At 49.2% G+C, this 16680-nt stretch overlaps 1 protein-coding gene across 5 annotated transcripts in view; it reads left to right on the top strand.

Moving 5' to 3' along the window:
* The window catches only part of NSMF (NMDA receptor synaptonuclear signaling and neuronal migration factor), a 99009-nt gene that overhangs the window by 63021 nt on the left and 19308 nt on the right, over positions 1–16680 (top strand). For 4 of the 5 annotated variants that reach the window (XM_050926523.1, XM_050926524.1, XM_050926522.1 and 1 more), the window contains 2 exons: positions 3273–3341; positions 14146–14198. In XM_050926523.1, coding sequence (XP_050782480.1) covers positions 3273–3341; positions 14146–14198 — 122 coding nt within the window. The remainder of the gene's footprint in view (positions 1–3272; positions 3342–14145; positions 14199–16680) is intronic. The other variant, XM_050926520.1, reaches the window with a different exon arrangement.

Below are 16680 nucleotides of genomic sequence, written 5' to 3'. Positions count from 1 at the left end.
ACTATTTGCATAGGGCTAAGGCCCTCTACCAACATCAGTGGGCCTTATTCTTTTCATGTTTCTGTAATCTCCTATTGTCCAGGACCGAAAAATAGCAAGCCAGTGCCCTGTCCCAGAAGGGAAAAAGTTATACTGATCCAAAGGATTCAAACCCTAAAACTTCCTGCATCCTCAACTCTCATAACTTTCTGGGCATGGCTCCCCGCCAAGACCTGTTTAACTCACACACAGTCAGCATCAGCCCATGGGAGTCCTCCTGATAAACAGGAAGCCATAATTAGGGAACCCCACAATGTTCAAGGTGGGATAACCTATGTGAAAGGGCATATATACATTCCCCCTGGACCTCTGAGGACTTTAACCCTAAAAGTATGTGACAACTCCCACCTGACAGGACATTTTGGCTACTTTAAAATTTGTGCCTAGTCTCTCATCTCCTTTGATAGCCTCACATGAGGGCTACAGTACAGGTCTATGTATCTTCTTGCAATATTTGCACCCACTCCAAGATACAACACAATAATCCCTTCAGTCTCTTTCAACCCCTTGTGACGCCACCTAGCCCCTACACGTCATAGCCCCAGGTTTTGTAGTAGAAGTACCAGAGTCCAGTGGGTTCATGACTCTTCCAGCAGTCATGGACTACTTCACAAAGATGTCTCATTTTGTCCCCTGCATTGGTCTACCCTCTCCCAGGAGGCCTCCCAGCTCTGTGTGGATCAAGTTGTCTGCCTCCATGGCCTCCCGGGGAGCATCATCTCTAACCGTGGTACTCAATTTATTTCTTGCTTCTGGCCAGAAGCTCTCCAGATTTTGGGTATCTGCTCCTGTCTCTCCTCTGCCCATCACCCCCAAACAACTGTCAAACAGAACCAACCAGATCCTGGAGCAGTATCTTCAATGCTACATAAACTTCCACCAGAATGGCTGGTCCTTGCTGGAATGCTGTTATGTTCTTACCTGAGACAAAGTTCACGTATAATAATGCAGAACACCCCTCTAGAGAACAAAGCCCTTTATTTTCAAACTATGGGTTCCACCCTCAGTTCTACCTGGAGCTACCACAGCTTCTCAAACCCAGCAGTCCTGGGCTGAATACAACAGAAATGTCAAACCCAAGATTACCTAAAGGTTCACCTGGAGGACACCAAGAAGTGCTACAAATAATATGGGACTGTTGATAACAGGAGGGTCTGCATTTTCAGTAGACCAGAGGATATGTCTCTTAATGAAACACCTATATGTGGAAGGCTATCTAGTAAATTGGACTTCTACTTCCTTGACTTTTACTGAGCTTACCTGAAAATTAACCCAGTCACATCACTCAACTTAATACATTCCCTCTGAATACACCGTTTTCCATATCTCTTCTGAAACCCTATATTCAGGACCCATTCCCTCATCGATCCTCACTCTATGCCTCCCCACTATGCCACTATGTGTATATTGTCCACAAGATGCTTGAGGCCAGAATCAGATGGGGGGATACTCTGATATCTTGTGGATTGGGAAGGGTACAGTCCTGAAGAAAGCTCCTAGGAGAACATCCATGCCCCTGACCTGGTAAATGCCTTCCACAAAAATCGCCCCGGGAAACCTGTCCCACTACCACTCAGGGTGGGAGAGGGGTGATGTGAGGGATCATGGGTTTTGAATGCAGGCCATGATCAGACTATGGCTGCTACTCAGCATCTCACTGGAGAAAGGGACTAGCAGAGTTCTAGCTCACCAAGGGCTCATCTACAAAGCTCCTGTTTGGGAGGAGATGTCCAGCCCCACCGATTGGCCTGGATGCTCTACGTTAACCAGAAGGAGGCACAGGAAATTGTCTGGCAGCCAGCCAGGAATTCACCTAGTTGCTCAGTCACTGCAACTCTGCTTACTGGCCTAACTCCTGAGCCTGCCTTCCTGGCTGTTCCTGATTCCCACCATCCTTATCCCACATCTGCGTTTGCCCCTGGTTCCTGCCTTTGCTCCAGGTCCCTGCTCTTATGCCACACCTCTGGCTCCCAACTCTGGCTCATACCCTTGGCTTGACCCTGATTCTGGCTCTGGCCCCTGACTCCCAACTCTAATCATTAAGCATGCCTGCCCATGCCCCATCCTTGCACTCTGATCCTCTCTCCACCTCGGTACTGAGGGGATAATTCCAGCTCTGAAAAGAAGCCAAAAGTTTTTCCTGGGATGTTCCTGAAGCCATGTCAGAAATGTCAGGGGCCAGCTCTCTGATGGCAGGTAGACGCCCAGGGAAGTGGTGAGGAGTAGGGTCGGTACAGGAGGAGCTAGTTGCTGAGGTGAGGAAGAGGTCCAGACCAGAGAACAGTTTTCACCCACCTCCTGAACTGGGCCCTGCATCGCTTGTCTGGCATATGAGCCTACACAGGGGAAACACTTCCTGATCAGAGCTGGTTGGCAGGTTCTGGTTAAGACTCGTGGGTTCAATATGCAGAATGCCCAGCAGTGGCTGAGCACTAATGCATGTCTCTTCTCTTTTCCTTTTTCTGCTTCTCCTGGGATCTCTAGCATCTCGTAAGTATGGCCTTTTTTTCTGTTTCCTTGTTTGTTGATGTCTTGGACAGAAAACCTCCGCCATCTCATTTTTCTCTAGGGCTTCCTCTGTTTGAAGGCTGCATGGTCATCTTGTCAGATGATTGATGGCTGCACCTGGATGCCTAAATAGAACAGATTTCTGTCACCTTCATCTCTACCCTGGAGACTACATGTCCCAGCATGCTTTGCCCTAACTGGATCCAAGCAAGAATAGCTGTTGTCAGAGGTGCTAGAACTAGGGATGCAGGGGGTGCTGCCACACCCCCTGGCTTGAAGTGGATTCCATCATACTGAGAGTTTACAGTTTAGTTCAGTGGCTCTCAGCACCCACCCTCCATAAATTGTTCCAGCACCCCTGGGTGTTGCATGCTGGGTCTGTAGTCTCTAAGGTCCAAACTTCCATGTTAAGAGTGAGAGCTCGTGTCAGCCATTTTGCAGGCCACACTTTGGGTATCCTTGTGCTAGCTTTGGGAGCAGCCACCTTTCCAGCCTCCTGTAACAGCTGTAAATAACCAGTACACAATGGTTTGATGGTCTTTTCTCAGCCAGTCCCTGACTTCTGTATGGTTCCATGTGGCCTGGGTCTCTTCCGCAGAGCCAGACTGTGTGTTGGGAGGGTCTCTCTGGTGTCTGGTGAGAACTTGCTCTCTCTGTCTGTCTGTTTCATGTCGTCTTCAGTTCAAAGCTGTGTAGTTGGTTAATGGCTTAAAATGGTTTCCCAGGGCATTCAGGGGCTACGCAGAGAGGAAGAGACGGAAACGAGAAAATGATTCGGCAGCTGTTATTCAGAGGTAGGGCCTGTTTTCCTGTAACCTTGCCTGACATTGCATGGGCCCGTCGGGTGTCATCAATGACGCTTGATGATGTTGAACATGGTTGTCCCTTGTCTGTGTTGCTGTTTTAGTGAGGATGCTAGTGGTGGCCATGCTGAAAGTCTGTAGGGCAATGAGTCTATGGTGAGCAAGCAGTCTTCAGCCTTCTTAAAGGGACACTGTCAAGTACTTTAAGCTCCAAATCAAAACAGACAGGCTCTTAAAGCTCAGATATGTAATCATGTAGGTGCATAACTTACAGATGCAATGAATTATATTACTTCAGTAACTCTTAGTGATGATGGCCAGTTAAATGCCTGGCAGGTCATTTCCATTTACAGTTGTTGAACTTTCTAACATCACAAATGTACCAGCATGTGTGTATTTTTCGCAGCTGGATGGGCAGGATAAGACTCTGCATTATGACAGCTGTTAAAAACAGCTATATTCACTGCAGCTCTATTCAAAACAGAGGGATTAAAAATCAATGTTTCTGCAACACAAAAGGATGAAATTGGCAGGGAAAAGAAGGCATTTTCTAGTGTCTAGAGTTTTCTTTTTTTATCAGCAATGGAAAGAACGGAGAGAGAATTACAGCCCCTATAAATGACTAGGCAGTGTCTCTTTAAAAAGGAGATGGCTCAGAGTTCTCTAGATGGCGATAGGACTGTGTCAGAAAAGAGAGAGTCTTCATTGTTCATCCAGCCTCGCAGTATTTGAGCTGTGCACCTGCCATGATGTACACAACAGTCAGGTAATTCGGTTACTGGGCCCTACCCTGAGTTGTTAGAGGAGAGAGTAAATGGAGGGTAGCGTGATGCGGTCTTTGTGGAAGTATGAAATGCATCTCCTTACCTCCCACGGACCCTCGGGATCAGGGCAGGTTGTGGGGTCCAAGTCAGTTTGCATTCCCTCTTGTGGTGGAGAAGAGACAGGATTTGGTTGCAATGAATAAAGTGGATTCATTACTGAGGCTGCAGGACATAGCCAGGCCCCTGTGGTTCTCTCTGGCTCTTAGTGCCCCGGTTAACTCCGTTGCCTTCCCTGAACTAAGGGGTCAGTGCCATAAAGTGGAACTCTCTATTCAATCCCAGCCTCTCCTCCAACTCAGAGGCTCACCCCAGAGTCCTTTCCACTGTCAGGAGGAGGTGTAAGAATTAAAGCAGTGGAATTGGAGCTGCAGCATTGCGCTAACCATGGCAATGTGTCTGGTGCATTGGCAAAAACACTGCCTCAGTTGCTGGACTTGCACCTTGACATTGTATGCCCCCGTTAAAAGGGGTATGTGCCAGTGAAACCCTGGGGCTTGAGATTGCCTCAGGCAGCAACTGCAGGGGAATGGAGGAGTCCGTGGTGGTTGCACAGTTAAATGTCAGGATTGTTGGGTTTAGGTCCTGTGTTGCGGCAGAAGGGATCTGATTGAGAAGCTAAAGTACTTAAAAGATTCTCCTAATAAAAGTGCTTCTGTTGAGCATGCAGAGGAGTCCAGGAGAGCTGGCTGTATTTTAAAGAAGCCTTAATGAGGGCGCAGGAACAAACCATCCCGAAGTGCAGAAAGAATAGCAAATATGGCAGACGACCAGCTTGGCTTAACAGAGAAATCTTCGGTGAGATTAAACACAAAAAGGAAGCTTACAAGAAGTGGAAACTTGGACAGATAACTAGGAAGGAGTATAAAGATACTGCTCGAGCATGCAGGGGTGTAATCAGGAAGGCCAAAGCACAACTGGAATTGCAGCTAGCAAGGGATGTGAAGAGTAACAAGAAGGGTTTCTACAGGTGTGCTAGTAACAGGAAGGTCAGGAAAAATGTGGGACCCTTACTGAATGGAGTAGGCAACCTGCTGACAGAGGATGTGGAAAAAGCTGAAGTACTCAATGCTTTTTTTCCCTCGGTCTTCACAGACAAGGTCAGCTCCCAGACTGCTGCACTGGGCAACAGAGTATGGGAAGGTGGTGAGCAGCCCTCAGTGGTGAAAGAACAGGTTAAGGACTATTTAGAAAAGATGGATGTGCACAAGTCCATGGGCCGGATGCACTGCATCCAAGGGTGCTGAGAGACTTGGCGGATGTGATTGCAGAGCCATTGGCTGCTATCTTTGAAAACTCATGCTGATGGGGGAGGTCCTGGATGATTGGAAAAAGGCAAATATAGTGCTCATCTTTAAAAAAGGGAAGGAGGTCTCTTTCAACCGTAATCTTCTATGATTCTATGCAAATTCCTCAATCCAGACAGACCTGTCTGCTGTGTAGTATAGGAAATTGTACCCCAGGATGGGCTGCATCTGTCTCAAGAATCTTTTGGATGGAATGCCTCCCAGGGGTATGGCGTCGCGGCTGTACAGACGGTGGTGGGAAGTTGGTGCTGGCAGCAGTAGGAGCGATATTTAGGAAGAGAAATAACAAATAGAGCCTCTTTCAATTTTTAACTTAACTGCTGCTTTCTGCATTTGGATGGATGAAAAGATTTTTGACAAGTTAAAAGATCAGATTATGTTGTGTTGGTGAGTGCAGGCATTAGTAATTTGCCCCAAGTCCCCTCGTCACATGAGTCCTGGGTGGGTCATCGTATCTCCTGTGACTTCCACTCCTCCAAGGGTAACTGCTGCTGCTCCTTGGCTCTTCGGATGCTCCTTATGGATAAGGACAGAGGTCAGACTCGAGACAGAGTGACACAGCTGCACAAATCAGTAAGGATGGAGAGGCCTAGTAGATGGGATCATGTCACTCCTTTCCCAGAGCGTTTCTTTCTAGAGGGGCGGGGGAAGGGATCCTTTTACTACCACGTTTACTCTCACTTGATCTCCCATGGGCTTTGTGTCATGGTGACCTTCCCTCCAGCTCTGGAGAGTGAGATGCAGCTGCCCCGAGAGCCCATTAGTGCTGCTCTCAGCACTGCTCAGGGGAAGTCTCTGGAGCTCGGCCCAGAACTCTCACTTAGGGACAGACCCTGCTGTCTTTGTTGTTTTCAGCACAGTGAGAGAATGCTCTCATACTGCAGAGCCCTGTTCCCACGGGGCTGGGTCCACCCTGCAAGGGGAATGGAGCATTTGACAGGGAATGGTTTTGCTTATGCCAAAGCTGGTTACAGCAGCCTCGGTGGTTGAGCTTAGCATGTTAGCTCTAACAGGGGAATGCAAACATTTCATCATTAACCTGGTATAATGTAGGTTTGAAAGCAGCATTTTACTGGGCTCCCTTCCAGAAATGTGCCCATTTCCTTTCTAGAATGACACGTTACGCTGACATCTCAATTGTAATCAGATCTGACACCTCTGGCTGGGCACTGGCCAGTTGCCACACGGATCAGGAAGGAATCCTGCCCCCACTCCATCTAGAGCACTGCACAATAGCCAGAGGCAGCATGTGTTTAGGAAGCCACAAGTCTAGGTCTCAGCTGGGGACCGGATACCCATCTAAAAGGGGCCAGTGGCCTGACCCATAATAGTGAATATTGTGACTTCCCGGTAAATTTGATCAGTCCTGCCAGGTGCCAGATGAATGTAATTTACACACCAAGGAGCCAGATAGAAAAGCAAGTTGAAGTAGGATGGAGGCTTTTCTTTGCCCCATCCCACATGTATGAATTATACCAGCGAAGTCCCCTTTGAGCCAGCTCTGACATACTGCTTAGTTCCCACTGTGGTGAGTGCGTGTGTCATGGTATAATTCCCCACTCTGAACCTTAGCGTCCAAAAGATGGGGTACCAGCATGAATTCCTTTTAGCTCAATTACCAGCTTAGAACCTATAGCGCTGCCACCAACCAGGAATTCCAGTGCCTGGTACACTCTGGTCCCCACTAAACCTTGCCCGGGGACCCCCAAGACCCAGACCCTCTGGATCTTAACACAAGGAAAGTAAACCCTTTCCCTCACCATTGCCTCTCCCAGGCTTCCCCTCCCTGGGTTACTCTGGAAGATCACTGTGATTCAAACTCCTTGAATCTTGAAACAGAGAGGAAAATTCACCTTCCCCGCTCATTCTCTCTCCCCCTCCCAGACTCTCCCTGAGAGAGACAGTAATCCTAACACGGAGAGAAATTAGCCCCTCTCTCCCCCTTCCCTCCTTTCTCCCCATCAATTCCCTGGTGAATCCAGACCCAGTCCCCTGGGGTCTCACCAGAATAAAAAAACAATTAGGTTCTTAAACAAGAAAAGCTTTTAATTAAAGAAAGAAAAACAGTAAAAATTATCTTTGTAAATTTAAGATGGAATATATTACAGGGTCTTTTAGCTATAGACACTGGGAACACCCTCCCAGCCTAAGTATTCAAGTACAAATTAAAATCCTTCCAGCCAAATACACATTTGCAAATAAAGAAAACAAACATAAGCCTAACTCGCCTTATCTACCTTGTACTCACTATTCTGAACTTATAAGAGCCTGTATTGGAGAGATTGGAGAGAAACCTGGTTGCACGTCTGGTCCCTCTGAGCCCCCAGAGTGAACAACAACCAAACACTAACAGCACACACAAAAACTTCCCTCCCTCAAGATTTGAAAGTATCCTGTCCCCTGATTGGCCCTCTGGTCAGGTGACAGCCAGGCTCACTGAACTTAACCCTTTACAGGCAAAAGAGACATGAAGTACTTGTGTTCTATTAACCCTTGACTATCTGTTTATGACACACCCCCCCAAATTGCTGACAGTGTGGAACCACACTGGCAGTGATTTCTCCCTAGAACTTTAGAATAAACAGATTAATAAACACATACACCTTTACATATACTACTAATTATGTAAAACTACAAGATTCTTCACATTGTAAGGACAATTTTTAACAAGTTGATTCTGGGAATCTTTCACAGGAGAGTGCATCAACTCCTTTATCTGTTGCCGCTGCAGACGTTCTAGGGTTGTGGAGAGGTGTACCTCTTTCACGCCACCGTCACTTTTCCCTTCATAGTAGACACCGTCAGGCCACTCAGCGTCATCTCCTCCCTGGGCTGTAAACTGACAAACCTGTAAGTCTCTGGAATAAAAGGGCTTGAGAGAATTAACATGGTACACTTTGGGCTTTAGAGGGGAATTGGGAAATGCTATGAGGTAGTTAACAGCTCCCAGGCGCTCTTGGACCGTGAATGGCCCTTTCCATGATGCTTCCACTTTATGGGCCTGTTGCGCCTTCAAGACCATAACCTAGTCTCCTACCTTGAAGGAACGCTTTCTGGTATGTCTGTCATACCAGGCCTTTTGCTCTTTTTGAGCATCCTTTAGGCTTTCTTTAGCAAGAGCTAAAGAGTGTCGGAGGGTGTTTTGTAGGTTGCTTACAAAATCCAGAATGTTAGTTCCTGGAGAGGGTGTAAACCCCTCCCATTGCTGCTTTACCAACTGTAATGGCCCTTTAACCTCGCGGCCATACACAAGCTCAAACGGTGAAAACCCTAAACTGAGATGTGGTACAGCCCTGTAAGCAAAGAGCAACTGCTGCAACACTAGGTCCCAGTCATTGGAGTGTTAATTTACAAATTTACGTATCATGGCCCCCAAAGTTCCTTTAAACCTTTCCACCAGGCCATTGGTTTGATGGTGGTACGGGGTGGAGCTAAGTGATTCACCCCATGAGTCTCCCACAGTTCTTTCATGGTCCCGGCCAGGAAACTTAGTCCCTGAATCCGTAAGGATGTCGGAGGGCCAACCTACCCTGGCAAAAATGTCTGTTAGGGCCTGGCACACAGTTTTAGCCCTGGTGTTGCCTAGAGCTACTGCTTCCGGCCATCGGGTAGCAATGTCCACAAAAGTCAGTATGTACTGCTTTCCTCTGGGTGTCTTTTTTGGGAAAGGACCCAGAATATCCACAGCTACTCGCTGAAATGGGACCTCAATTATGGGGAGTGGCTGGAGAGGGGCCTTGACCCGGTCTTGGGGCTTTCCCACTCTTTGGCACACCTCACAAGACCAGACATACTTGGCAACATCCTTGCCCATCCCCTCCCAGTGGAAGGACTTCCTCAACCTGTCTTTGGTTCTGTTCACCCCAGCATGGCCACTGGGATGATCATGGGCTAAGCTTAAGAGCTTCCTCTGGTACCTACTTGGAACCACCAACTGTTTTTGTGGATGCCAGTCTTTCCGGTGTCCACCAGAAAGAGTCTCCTTATATAAAAGCCCTTGTTCTATAACAAACTGGGATCGATTAGAAGAGCTGAGAGGCGGTGGGGTGCTCCGTGCCTCCACCCAAGCTTTCTGAAGGCTGTCATCTGCTTCCTGCTCAGTCTGGAACTGTTTCCTGGAGGCTGGAGACACCAGTTCTCCCTTAGACTGTGGACTTGGGCTTGGTCCCTTGGGAAGCGATGTAGGTGCTGAGGTTGTTTTCGTGGCTGGTGAACCGCTCTCCGCTGGTGCACCAGAGGGTATTTCAGGCTCTGGCTGAGCCTCTTGGGTAGGGTTGTCTGCTGCTTCTGCCAGTTCAGGCTCGCTGGCGCCCTCTGTCGCTGGGGTTGAAGATGCGTTTGCAAGCGCTGGCGTCAGTGCTGGCAATGGTTCTGGTGCTGGTTGCGTTTCCAGGTCCGGGTCTGGGACTGGAAGTACTGTGGCTGTTGCAGTCGTTGACAGGGAATCCAGGTCCACTACCTCTGTCTGGGTCTCTGCTAACACAGACGGGGCCCCTGTGGACGGCTCAGGAACAGGGATGGGTCTGGAAGCTTGCCTGGCTTGGCTGCGTGTAACCATTCCCACCCTCTTGGCCCACTTTACCTGGTTGGCCAAGTCTTCCCCCAGTAGCATGGGGATGTGATAATTGTTATAGACTGCAAAAGTCCACATTCCTGACCAGCCTTTATATTGGACAGGCAGTTTAGCTGTAGGCAAGTTTACCGCTTGTGACATGAAGGGGTAAATTGTCACTTGGGCCTTTGGGTTGATGGATTTGGGATCCACTAAGGATTGGTGTATAGCTGACACTTATGCCCCCATGTCCATCCACATGATAACCTTCTTTCCACCCACTCTCAAAATTTCCCTTTGCTCCCAGGGTATTTGAGAGGCATCTGGGCCTGGGGATCTTTGGAGTGATGGAGATATAATGAACTGCACTCGGTTGGGGTTCTTGGGGCAGTTGGCCTTTATATGTCCCAGTTAATTACACTTAAAGCATCGCCCAGCTGACTAGTCACTGGGCCGAGGTGGGTTACTGGAGGTTGGTGAGGTGAGAGAATAGGGAGTCTGGGGCTTTCCTTGGGTTGTAGGTGGGGTCCTGGGTTGCCCTCGGTGATAGGGTTTATTGTCGGTGTGTCCCCTGTGGTATTCGCTCCCCTTGATAGTAACTCTTTTCTTTTCTGCCACTTCCATCCATGTGGCTCCAATCTCCCCCGCCTCAGTTACAGTTTTGGGCTTCCCATCTAGGATGTACCTTTCTATTTCCTCAGGAACACCCTCTAGGAACTGCTCCAATTGTATTAGGAGGTGCATGTCATCCAGAGATTTAAAATTTGCTCCTGATATCCAGGCATTATAATTCTTTCCAATGTGGTAGGCGTGTCGGGTGAATGACACATCTGCTTTCCACCTTAGGGCTCTGAACCTCCGATGGGCATGCTCAGGTGTTAGCCCCATTCTGATTCTGGCCTTGGCTTGAAAAAGTTTATAATCGTTCATGTATTCCTTAGGCATTTCAGCTGCCACCTCTGCTAGGGGTCCACTGAGCAGTGGTCTCAGCTCTATCATGTACTGGTCTTCAGAGATGCTGTACCCATGGCAGGTCTTTTCAAAATTTTCTAGGAAGGCCTCAGTGTCATCACCTGCCTTGTAGGTGGGAAATTTCTTGGGATGTGGAACAATAACTGGAGAAGGGTTGTTAGGATTGGCTGTGTTCTTCTGCTTAGCCTGTTCTAATTCCAGGGCCTGCTGGTGGGCCTCCCTCTGGAGTTCTATCTGTCTTCTGTGGGCTGTCTCTCTTTCTCTTCCTCTCAGCTCCATCTCTTTTTGTTTTATTTCTAGTTCTTTTAGTTTCTTTTCCATGTCTCGCCTCTGCCTCCAGTTTTGCCCATTCCTGTTTCAGGGTGCCCTTGGTAGTCATGGTTTCTGCTTTCTTGTGTTGGGGCGCCCTCTGCTGTTTACTGCCTGAAATGCTGCTTTTCTACTGCCTTCTTCGGGTTGCTTAGCAACAGAGTCTTTTTTAACTCCTTCTACCTAGCTATTCCTGACAGAGTTAGAAAGAAAAAAAAAACGTTCATTTGCAAATGTGTTTTGTTGGTGTATGGTGACTCACAACTGGAGTCCCTTTGTTTAACAAAGATCCTTGTTAAACCCTAATGTCTTTGCCTTCAGAATACTCAGAAGGGAGAGACCAAAAAAACTGGCAGACCTTTGCTTTCAAAAACAACCTCCTCTAGCCTGCTTTACACACAGCTAGCAGGGAAAGAGAAAGAAAAAATCCTACTGGCTTTTGCTTCTAAACCCAAACCTCAGTCTGCCTGCAGATAGCTAGCAGGGAGAGAAATAAAAACCTCACTGGCTTTTGGATTCTATCTTATCTATCTATCCCACACACTGCACACCATGTCATGGTATAATTCCCCACTCTGAACCTTAGCGTCCAAAAGATGGGGTACCAGCATGAATTCCTCTAAGCTCAATTACCAGTTCAGTACTTGTAGCGCTGCCACCAACCAGGAATTCCAGTGCCTGGTACACTCTGGTCCCCCCAAAACCTTGCCCGGGGACCCCCAAGACCCAGACCCTCTGGATCTTAACACAAGGAAAGTAAACCCTTTCCCTCACCATTGCCTCTACCAGGCTTCCCCTCCCTGGGTTACTCTGGAAGATCACTGTGATTCAAACTCCCTGAATCTTGAAACAGAGAGGAAAATGCACCTTCCCCCCTCCTTCTCCCTCCCCCTCCCAGATTCTCCCTGAGAGAGAAAGTAATCCTAACACAGAGAGAAATTAGCCCCTCTCTCCCCCTTCCCTCCTTTCTCCCCACCAATTCCCTGGTGAATCCAGACCCAGTCCCCTGGGGTCTCACCAGAATAAAAAAAAACAATCAGGTTCTTAAACAAGAAAAGCTTTTAATTAAAGAAAGAAAAAACAGTAAAAATTATCTTTGTAAATTTAAGATGGAATAGGTACAGGGTCTTTCAGCTATAGACACTGGGAATACCCTCCCAGCCTAAGTATACAAGTACAAATTAAAATCCTTCCAGCCAAATACACATTTGCAAATAAAGAAAACAAATATAAGCCTAACTCGCTTTATCTACCTAGTACTCACTATTCTGAACTTATAAGAGCCTGTATCGGAGAGATTGGAGAGAAACCTGGTTGCACATCTGGTCCCTCTGAGCCCCCAGAGTGAACAACAACCAAACACTAACAGCACACACACCAAACCTTCCCTCCCTCAAGATTTGAACGTATCCTGTCCCCTGATTGGTCCTCTGGTCAGGTGACAGCCAGGCTTACTGAACTTAACCCTTTACAGGCAAAAGAGACATGAAGTACTTGTGTTCTATTAACCCTTGACTATCTGTTTATGACAGGGTGTGAGTCTATCAGTCTCGGGGAACCTAGAGATGGTGCAGTATCTCCTCGGGGCTCCGTCTGTGTTTGGGCCTCGGCCTTGGTCTCTCTCAGGGTATATTTTTGCACAGCCCGCAGCAGCAAGCTCCCAGCCTGGGCTGATAGAGGTGGTCTGGTGGGGCTCATGCTAGTGCCCTGACAGTGGCTGTGTAGACAGTGCTTTGAAGTTGCAATTCAGGCTGTGGCTTGAACTCTGAAGCCTGGGGAAAGGGCTGGGCTCCCAAACTCACTCCCCACTCGAGCTATAACTAAAGTGCTGTCTACGCAGCTATTTAGAGTGCCAGCGTGAGCCCCACTATTGTCCTGGGCTGGGAGGCTCCCTGCCATGGGCTGTGGAGCTATATCCTTTGGGCAGCTGCTGACAGTCAAGTCTGATTTGTATAGAACTGAGTCTGGGGTGATTTCCTGGAGGCAGTTGCTATGTATCAAGGTGCCATCCTGCGGCATCCTTTACCTCTGGGGTCTCTGCTTCCTCTGTCTCTCCACCCATCCCCTGGCCTGTGAATCCCAGGCAGGAAGGTACCTGTTGAGAGATGCACTATTAGCAAGTAGAGGCAAAACACCTGCCCCAGGGGAACCTTCCTGCTTCATGACAGTCACATTCTGGCGGGCAATCCAGATCAGTGAGCCCTGTACCTTGGAGTGGAATTTAAAGATGGAAGACACCCCTAGGGGGTCAGTGCAGGAACCCGCCTGCCTAGCATTCAAGTCACTAATGTCAGTGAATGTCAGCTCTGGAAGCACCCCCAAATGTGCTTTGGGAATGGGCAGAGCTGTGAGTGTGGCACGAGCATGGGGGGAGAAGAGGACCTCTGCACTCCTGCTGTACTGTCTGGGGCAGGGAGGAGTAGAACACCTGCCTTTGGTTTCCAAGTGGATGGGAAGAGTTAACAGCTCCTCGAGCCCTTTGCCAGCTAAGGTGGGCAGCATGCTCTGGGGCCATGGGAAGGTAGGTGGGGAAGTGTGAATCAGGGAGAGTGGAGGCAACAGCCCGGAGGAGGTTGCATGAGGATGGCTGATGCACAGCAGCCCCGTGGCACAGGGATTGAAAGGGAACACAGCCGCTCCCCTCAGCTGGCAGACAAGCCACACCCTGGCCACTGAACAAATGCAGCTGGAGTTGCTCTGAGAGTTCTGCTGTGCCCTGTGTGACTGTATTTAAATGCCTGGAAAATGGGAACTTTCCCCTCGCCGCTACTGCTTGGGCCAGTTGGTTGCTAACCCCAGCGCTCATCACTGGGTTTGTGTTGCTTTTCTTTCAGGAATTTTCGGAAGCATTTGCGCATGGTGGGGAGCCGCCGAGTGAAAGCGCAACGTGAGTAAGACGCCACAAGGCATGGCCGGGAGATGGGAGGCAGAGGGTTAATGCCAATGGAACATGGGGCTGGAGAACAGAGCTGAGTAATTAGTCATTGTTTTGCTGTCTGTTGTAAGCAGAGGGCTGGAAAGCACCTGGCACAGGCACTGAGAAGAGGTTTTCCTCCCTCACACTGCTGTGTGTAGAGAAGAGGCCAGCTGGCCCCCAAGCCTCCATACACACCAATGTATGACACTGGCCTTTAACTGTGTGACGTGACATAGCATAGCAGGCAGCGTGACGTGACATAGACCCCTGCCCCTCATTGGATAGGAGTCCCAGCGTGCAGAGTCCACGTTGTTGTCAGGGCCATGCAGGAGCAGTCAGGAGGGGGTCCCCAGCTCTGTGTGGGATACAGGTGCATGTGGCTCCTGTACTCACTAACGCTAGTGATGGTACCTTAGAGGGCTGCACTGCACTACAGGGTTAAACTCCCTAATTAAGTCGCTCTGAGAGAGATGCAGCACGTAATGAGGGCTGCCAGGCTTCTCACTGCTTCATGGGGCACAGCTACAAACCTGGGAGGCTTTGTGTTTTCACAGGGCTGAGCTGTCCCTTTCCCACCTCTCTCCTCCCATCCTGCTCCCCACACCCACCTGCTGCTCTTACCTCCTGCCTGCCCAAATTTAAGCTAAGAGGAAAACCCAACTCTGCCACTATAGTGTGACTAGCGGGCTCTGGCAGCTGGGGAGCGCGACAGTTTGCGCTTAAATAAAGAGAGTTCTGTCCATGGGGCCTGCAGGGTGACTGTAAGGGCTACAGACAGGGTGGCAGACATATGGGCTAGGACCCTGTCCTGCGGCCAGCAGTTCCCTCTGTAATCACCAAGGCAGTCTGATTTGCAGCTCAGAAGCTGGGCACAGACTCCTGGCCCCTTCCTTCACTCTCCCCTTTCCTAGTAGTGGCCATTTGTATGCACCGTGGTGGCAGGGGCCTGTGAATCCCCACACCCTAGACTCTCAAGGAGTTGCTTTCCAGCTTCCTTCCCCCATCCCTTCTGCCAGTGCTGAGCCCTGTAGTACCTTCTCTCTGCCTCTCCCCTATCGCTGAGCCCAGCAGCACTGGGCCCGCAGAGGAGGCTGCTTTCCTACCAACCCTCCCAGCTGTTGCCACTACTGAGCCCAGGTTCCGGGAATCACCTGCTTCTTTCACTGCCTCCAAGAACAGGACCCGGAGGAAGAACCCCTTATGGGGACGTGTGAGATGGGTAGGGGTGGAGTAGGAAAAGAGATGTGAGGAGAATGACCAAGTGGACCATGTGTGAAAGGGAGGAGGTGGGGGCCAGGGAGAGGCAAAAGAGGGGACCCTCATGAAAGGTGGCTGGTCTTAGGGGCTGGTGAGCTAGTCAGCAGCAGAGGGGAATGTCAAACAACGCTTGGGGAAGTAGTGTACTTTGCAGTCACACTGCCACATTTTTCTCTTGCCAGTGAACCGTTTACTCCCAGCCCCCAAGCCCTATCAGCAAGGGCAGCTCACCCCTCAGCCCAGCACATGTGTGACACCCCTGCATGGCCTGGTCCAGTTTGCTCCTGCAGGCTTGTCCAGGGAGGCCATTGCCATTGGGGTAAGAATCGAGTGCGCTGCACACAGTCATCCAGGATTTACTAAGCTCTCGATAGCTGAGCTCCCATTCAGGCAGATGATACCAGTTGTGCTCCGGCTTGGTGCTGTCGTGCTGCTGGTCAATGCCTGCCGAGAATGAGCCACCACTCTTAGGAGAGGAGTTTGTCTTCCCACTATGACCTTTCCTCTCCTTTGTGGGCATGTCTAACTGCACTCCCAGCGAGTGATTGCCGCTTGAGCTGACATACATGAGCTAGCTTTAACCTAGCTTATACCAGAGGAGTGAAGCTACAGCAACATGCACTTCAGTGTGGGCTCTATGAGACTGTCAAAGCCCTCCGGGAAATTACCTAGGGTCCAGCCTGCGCTGATGTGGCTTTGCTGCTTTGGCACCCAAGCTAGCTAGATTAAAGCTAGTCTGGGTGTGTCACATCAAGCTGCAGTCACGCCCCCTGATAGCAGTCTAGACACTTCCTTTGACAAGTAGTGTGATAATGAACAGTGGTGACATCTGAAGTGGCATTACTGGTATCCGAGTTAGGCCCCTTTGAAATGGAATGGGGGCACCTGATCTCAGAGCTATTGTTTCAGGCTCTCTGCAGACTCAGGCAGACAACCTTGCAGATAACACTCAGGTCATGTTTTCAAGAGATATGTTTTAAAAATGAAAGCTGAGGCTGCAGAACAATTGTGAGGCTTATATGTGTCTGTCTGCCTCCCAGCTAGTCCTTTACATCTCCCCCAAAGGATGCCCCCACATCTTGGAAAACACCCCAACAAATAATAAGGATCTTCTCATACTCTCATAGTGCATGTGCATGGAGATGCTGGAACTATAATTAATAAATTCAGGTTTGAGCAATAATGTTTAGGGGCA

Source organism: Gopherus flavomarginatus, chromosome 17, assembly GCF_025201925.1.
Source record: "Gopherus flavomarginatus isolate rGopFla2 chromosome 17, rGopFla2.mat.asm, whole genome shotgun sequence".
Taxonomy (NCBI): domain Eukaryota; kingdom Metazoa; phylum Chordata; order Testudines; family Testudinidae; genus Gopherus; species Gopherus flavomarginatus.
Note: the sequence above shows the minus strand (reverse complement) of the source record. Positions and strands in the feature narration are given on the sequence as shown.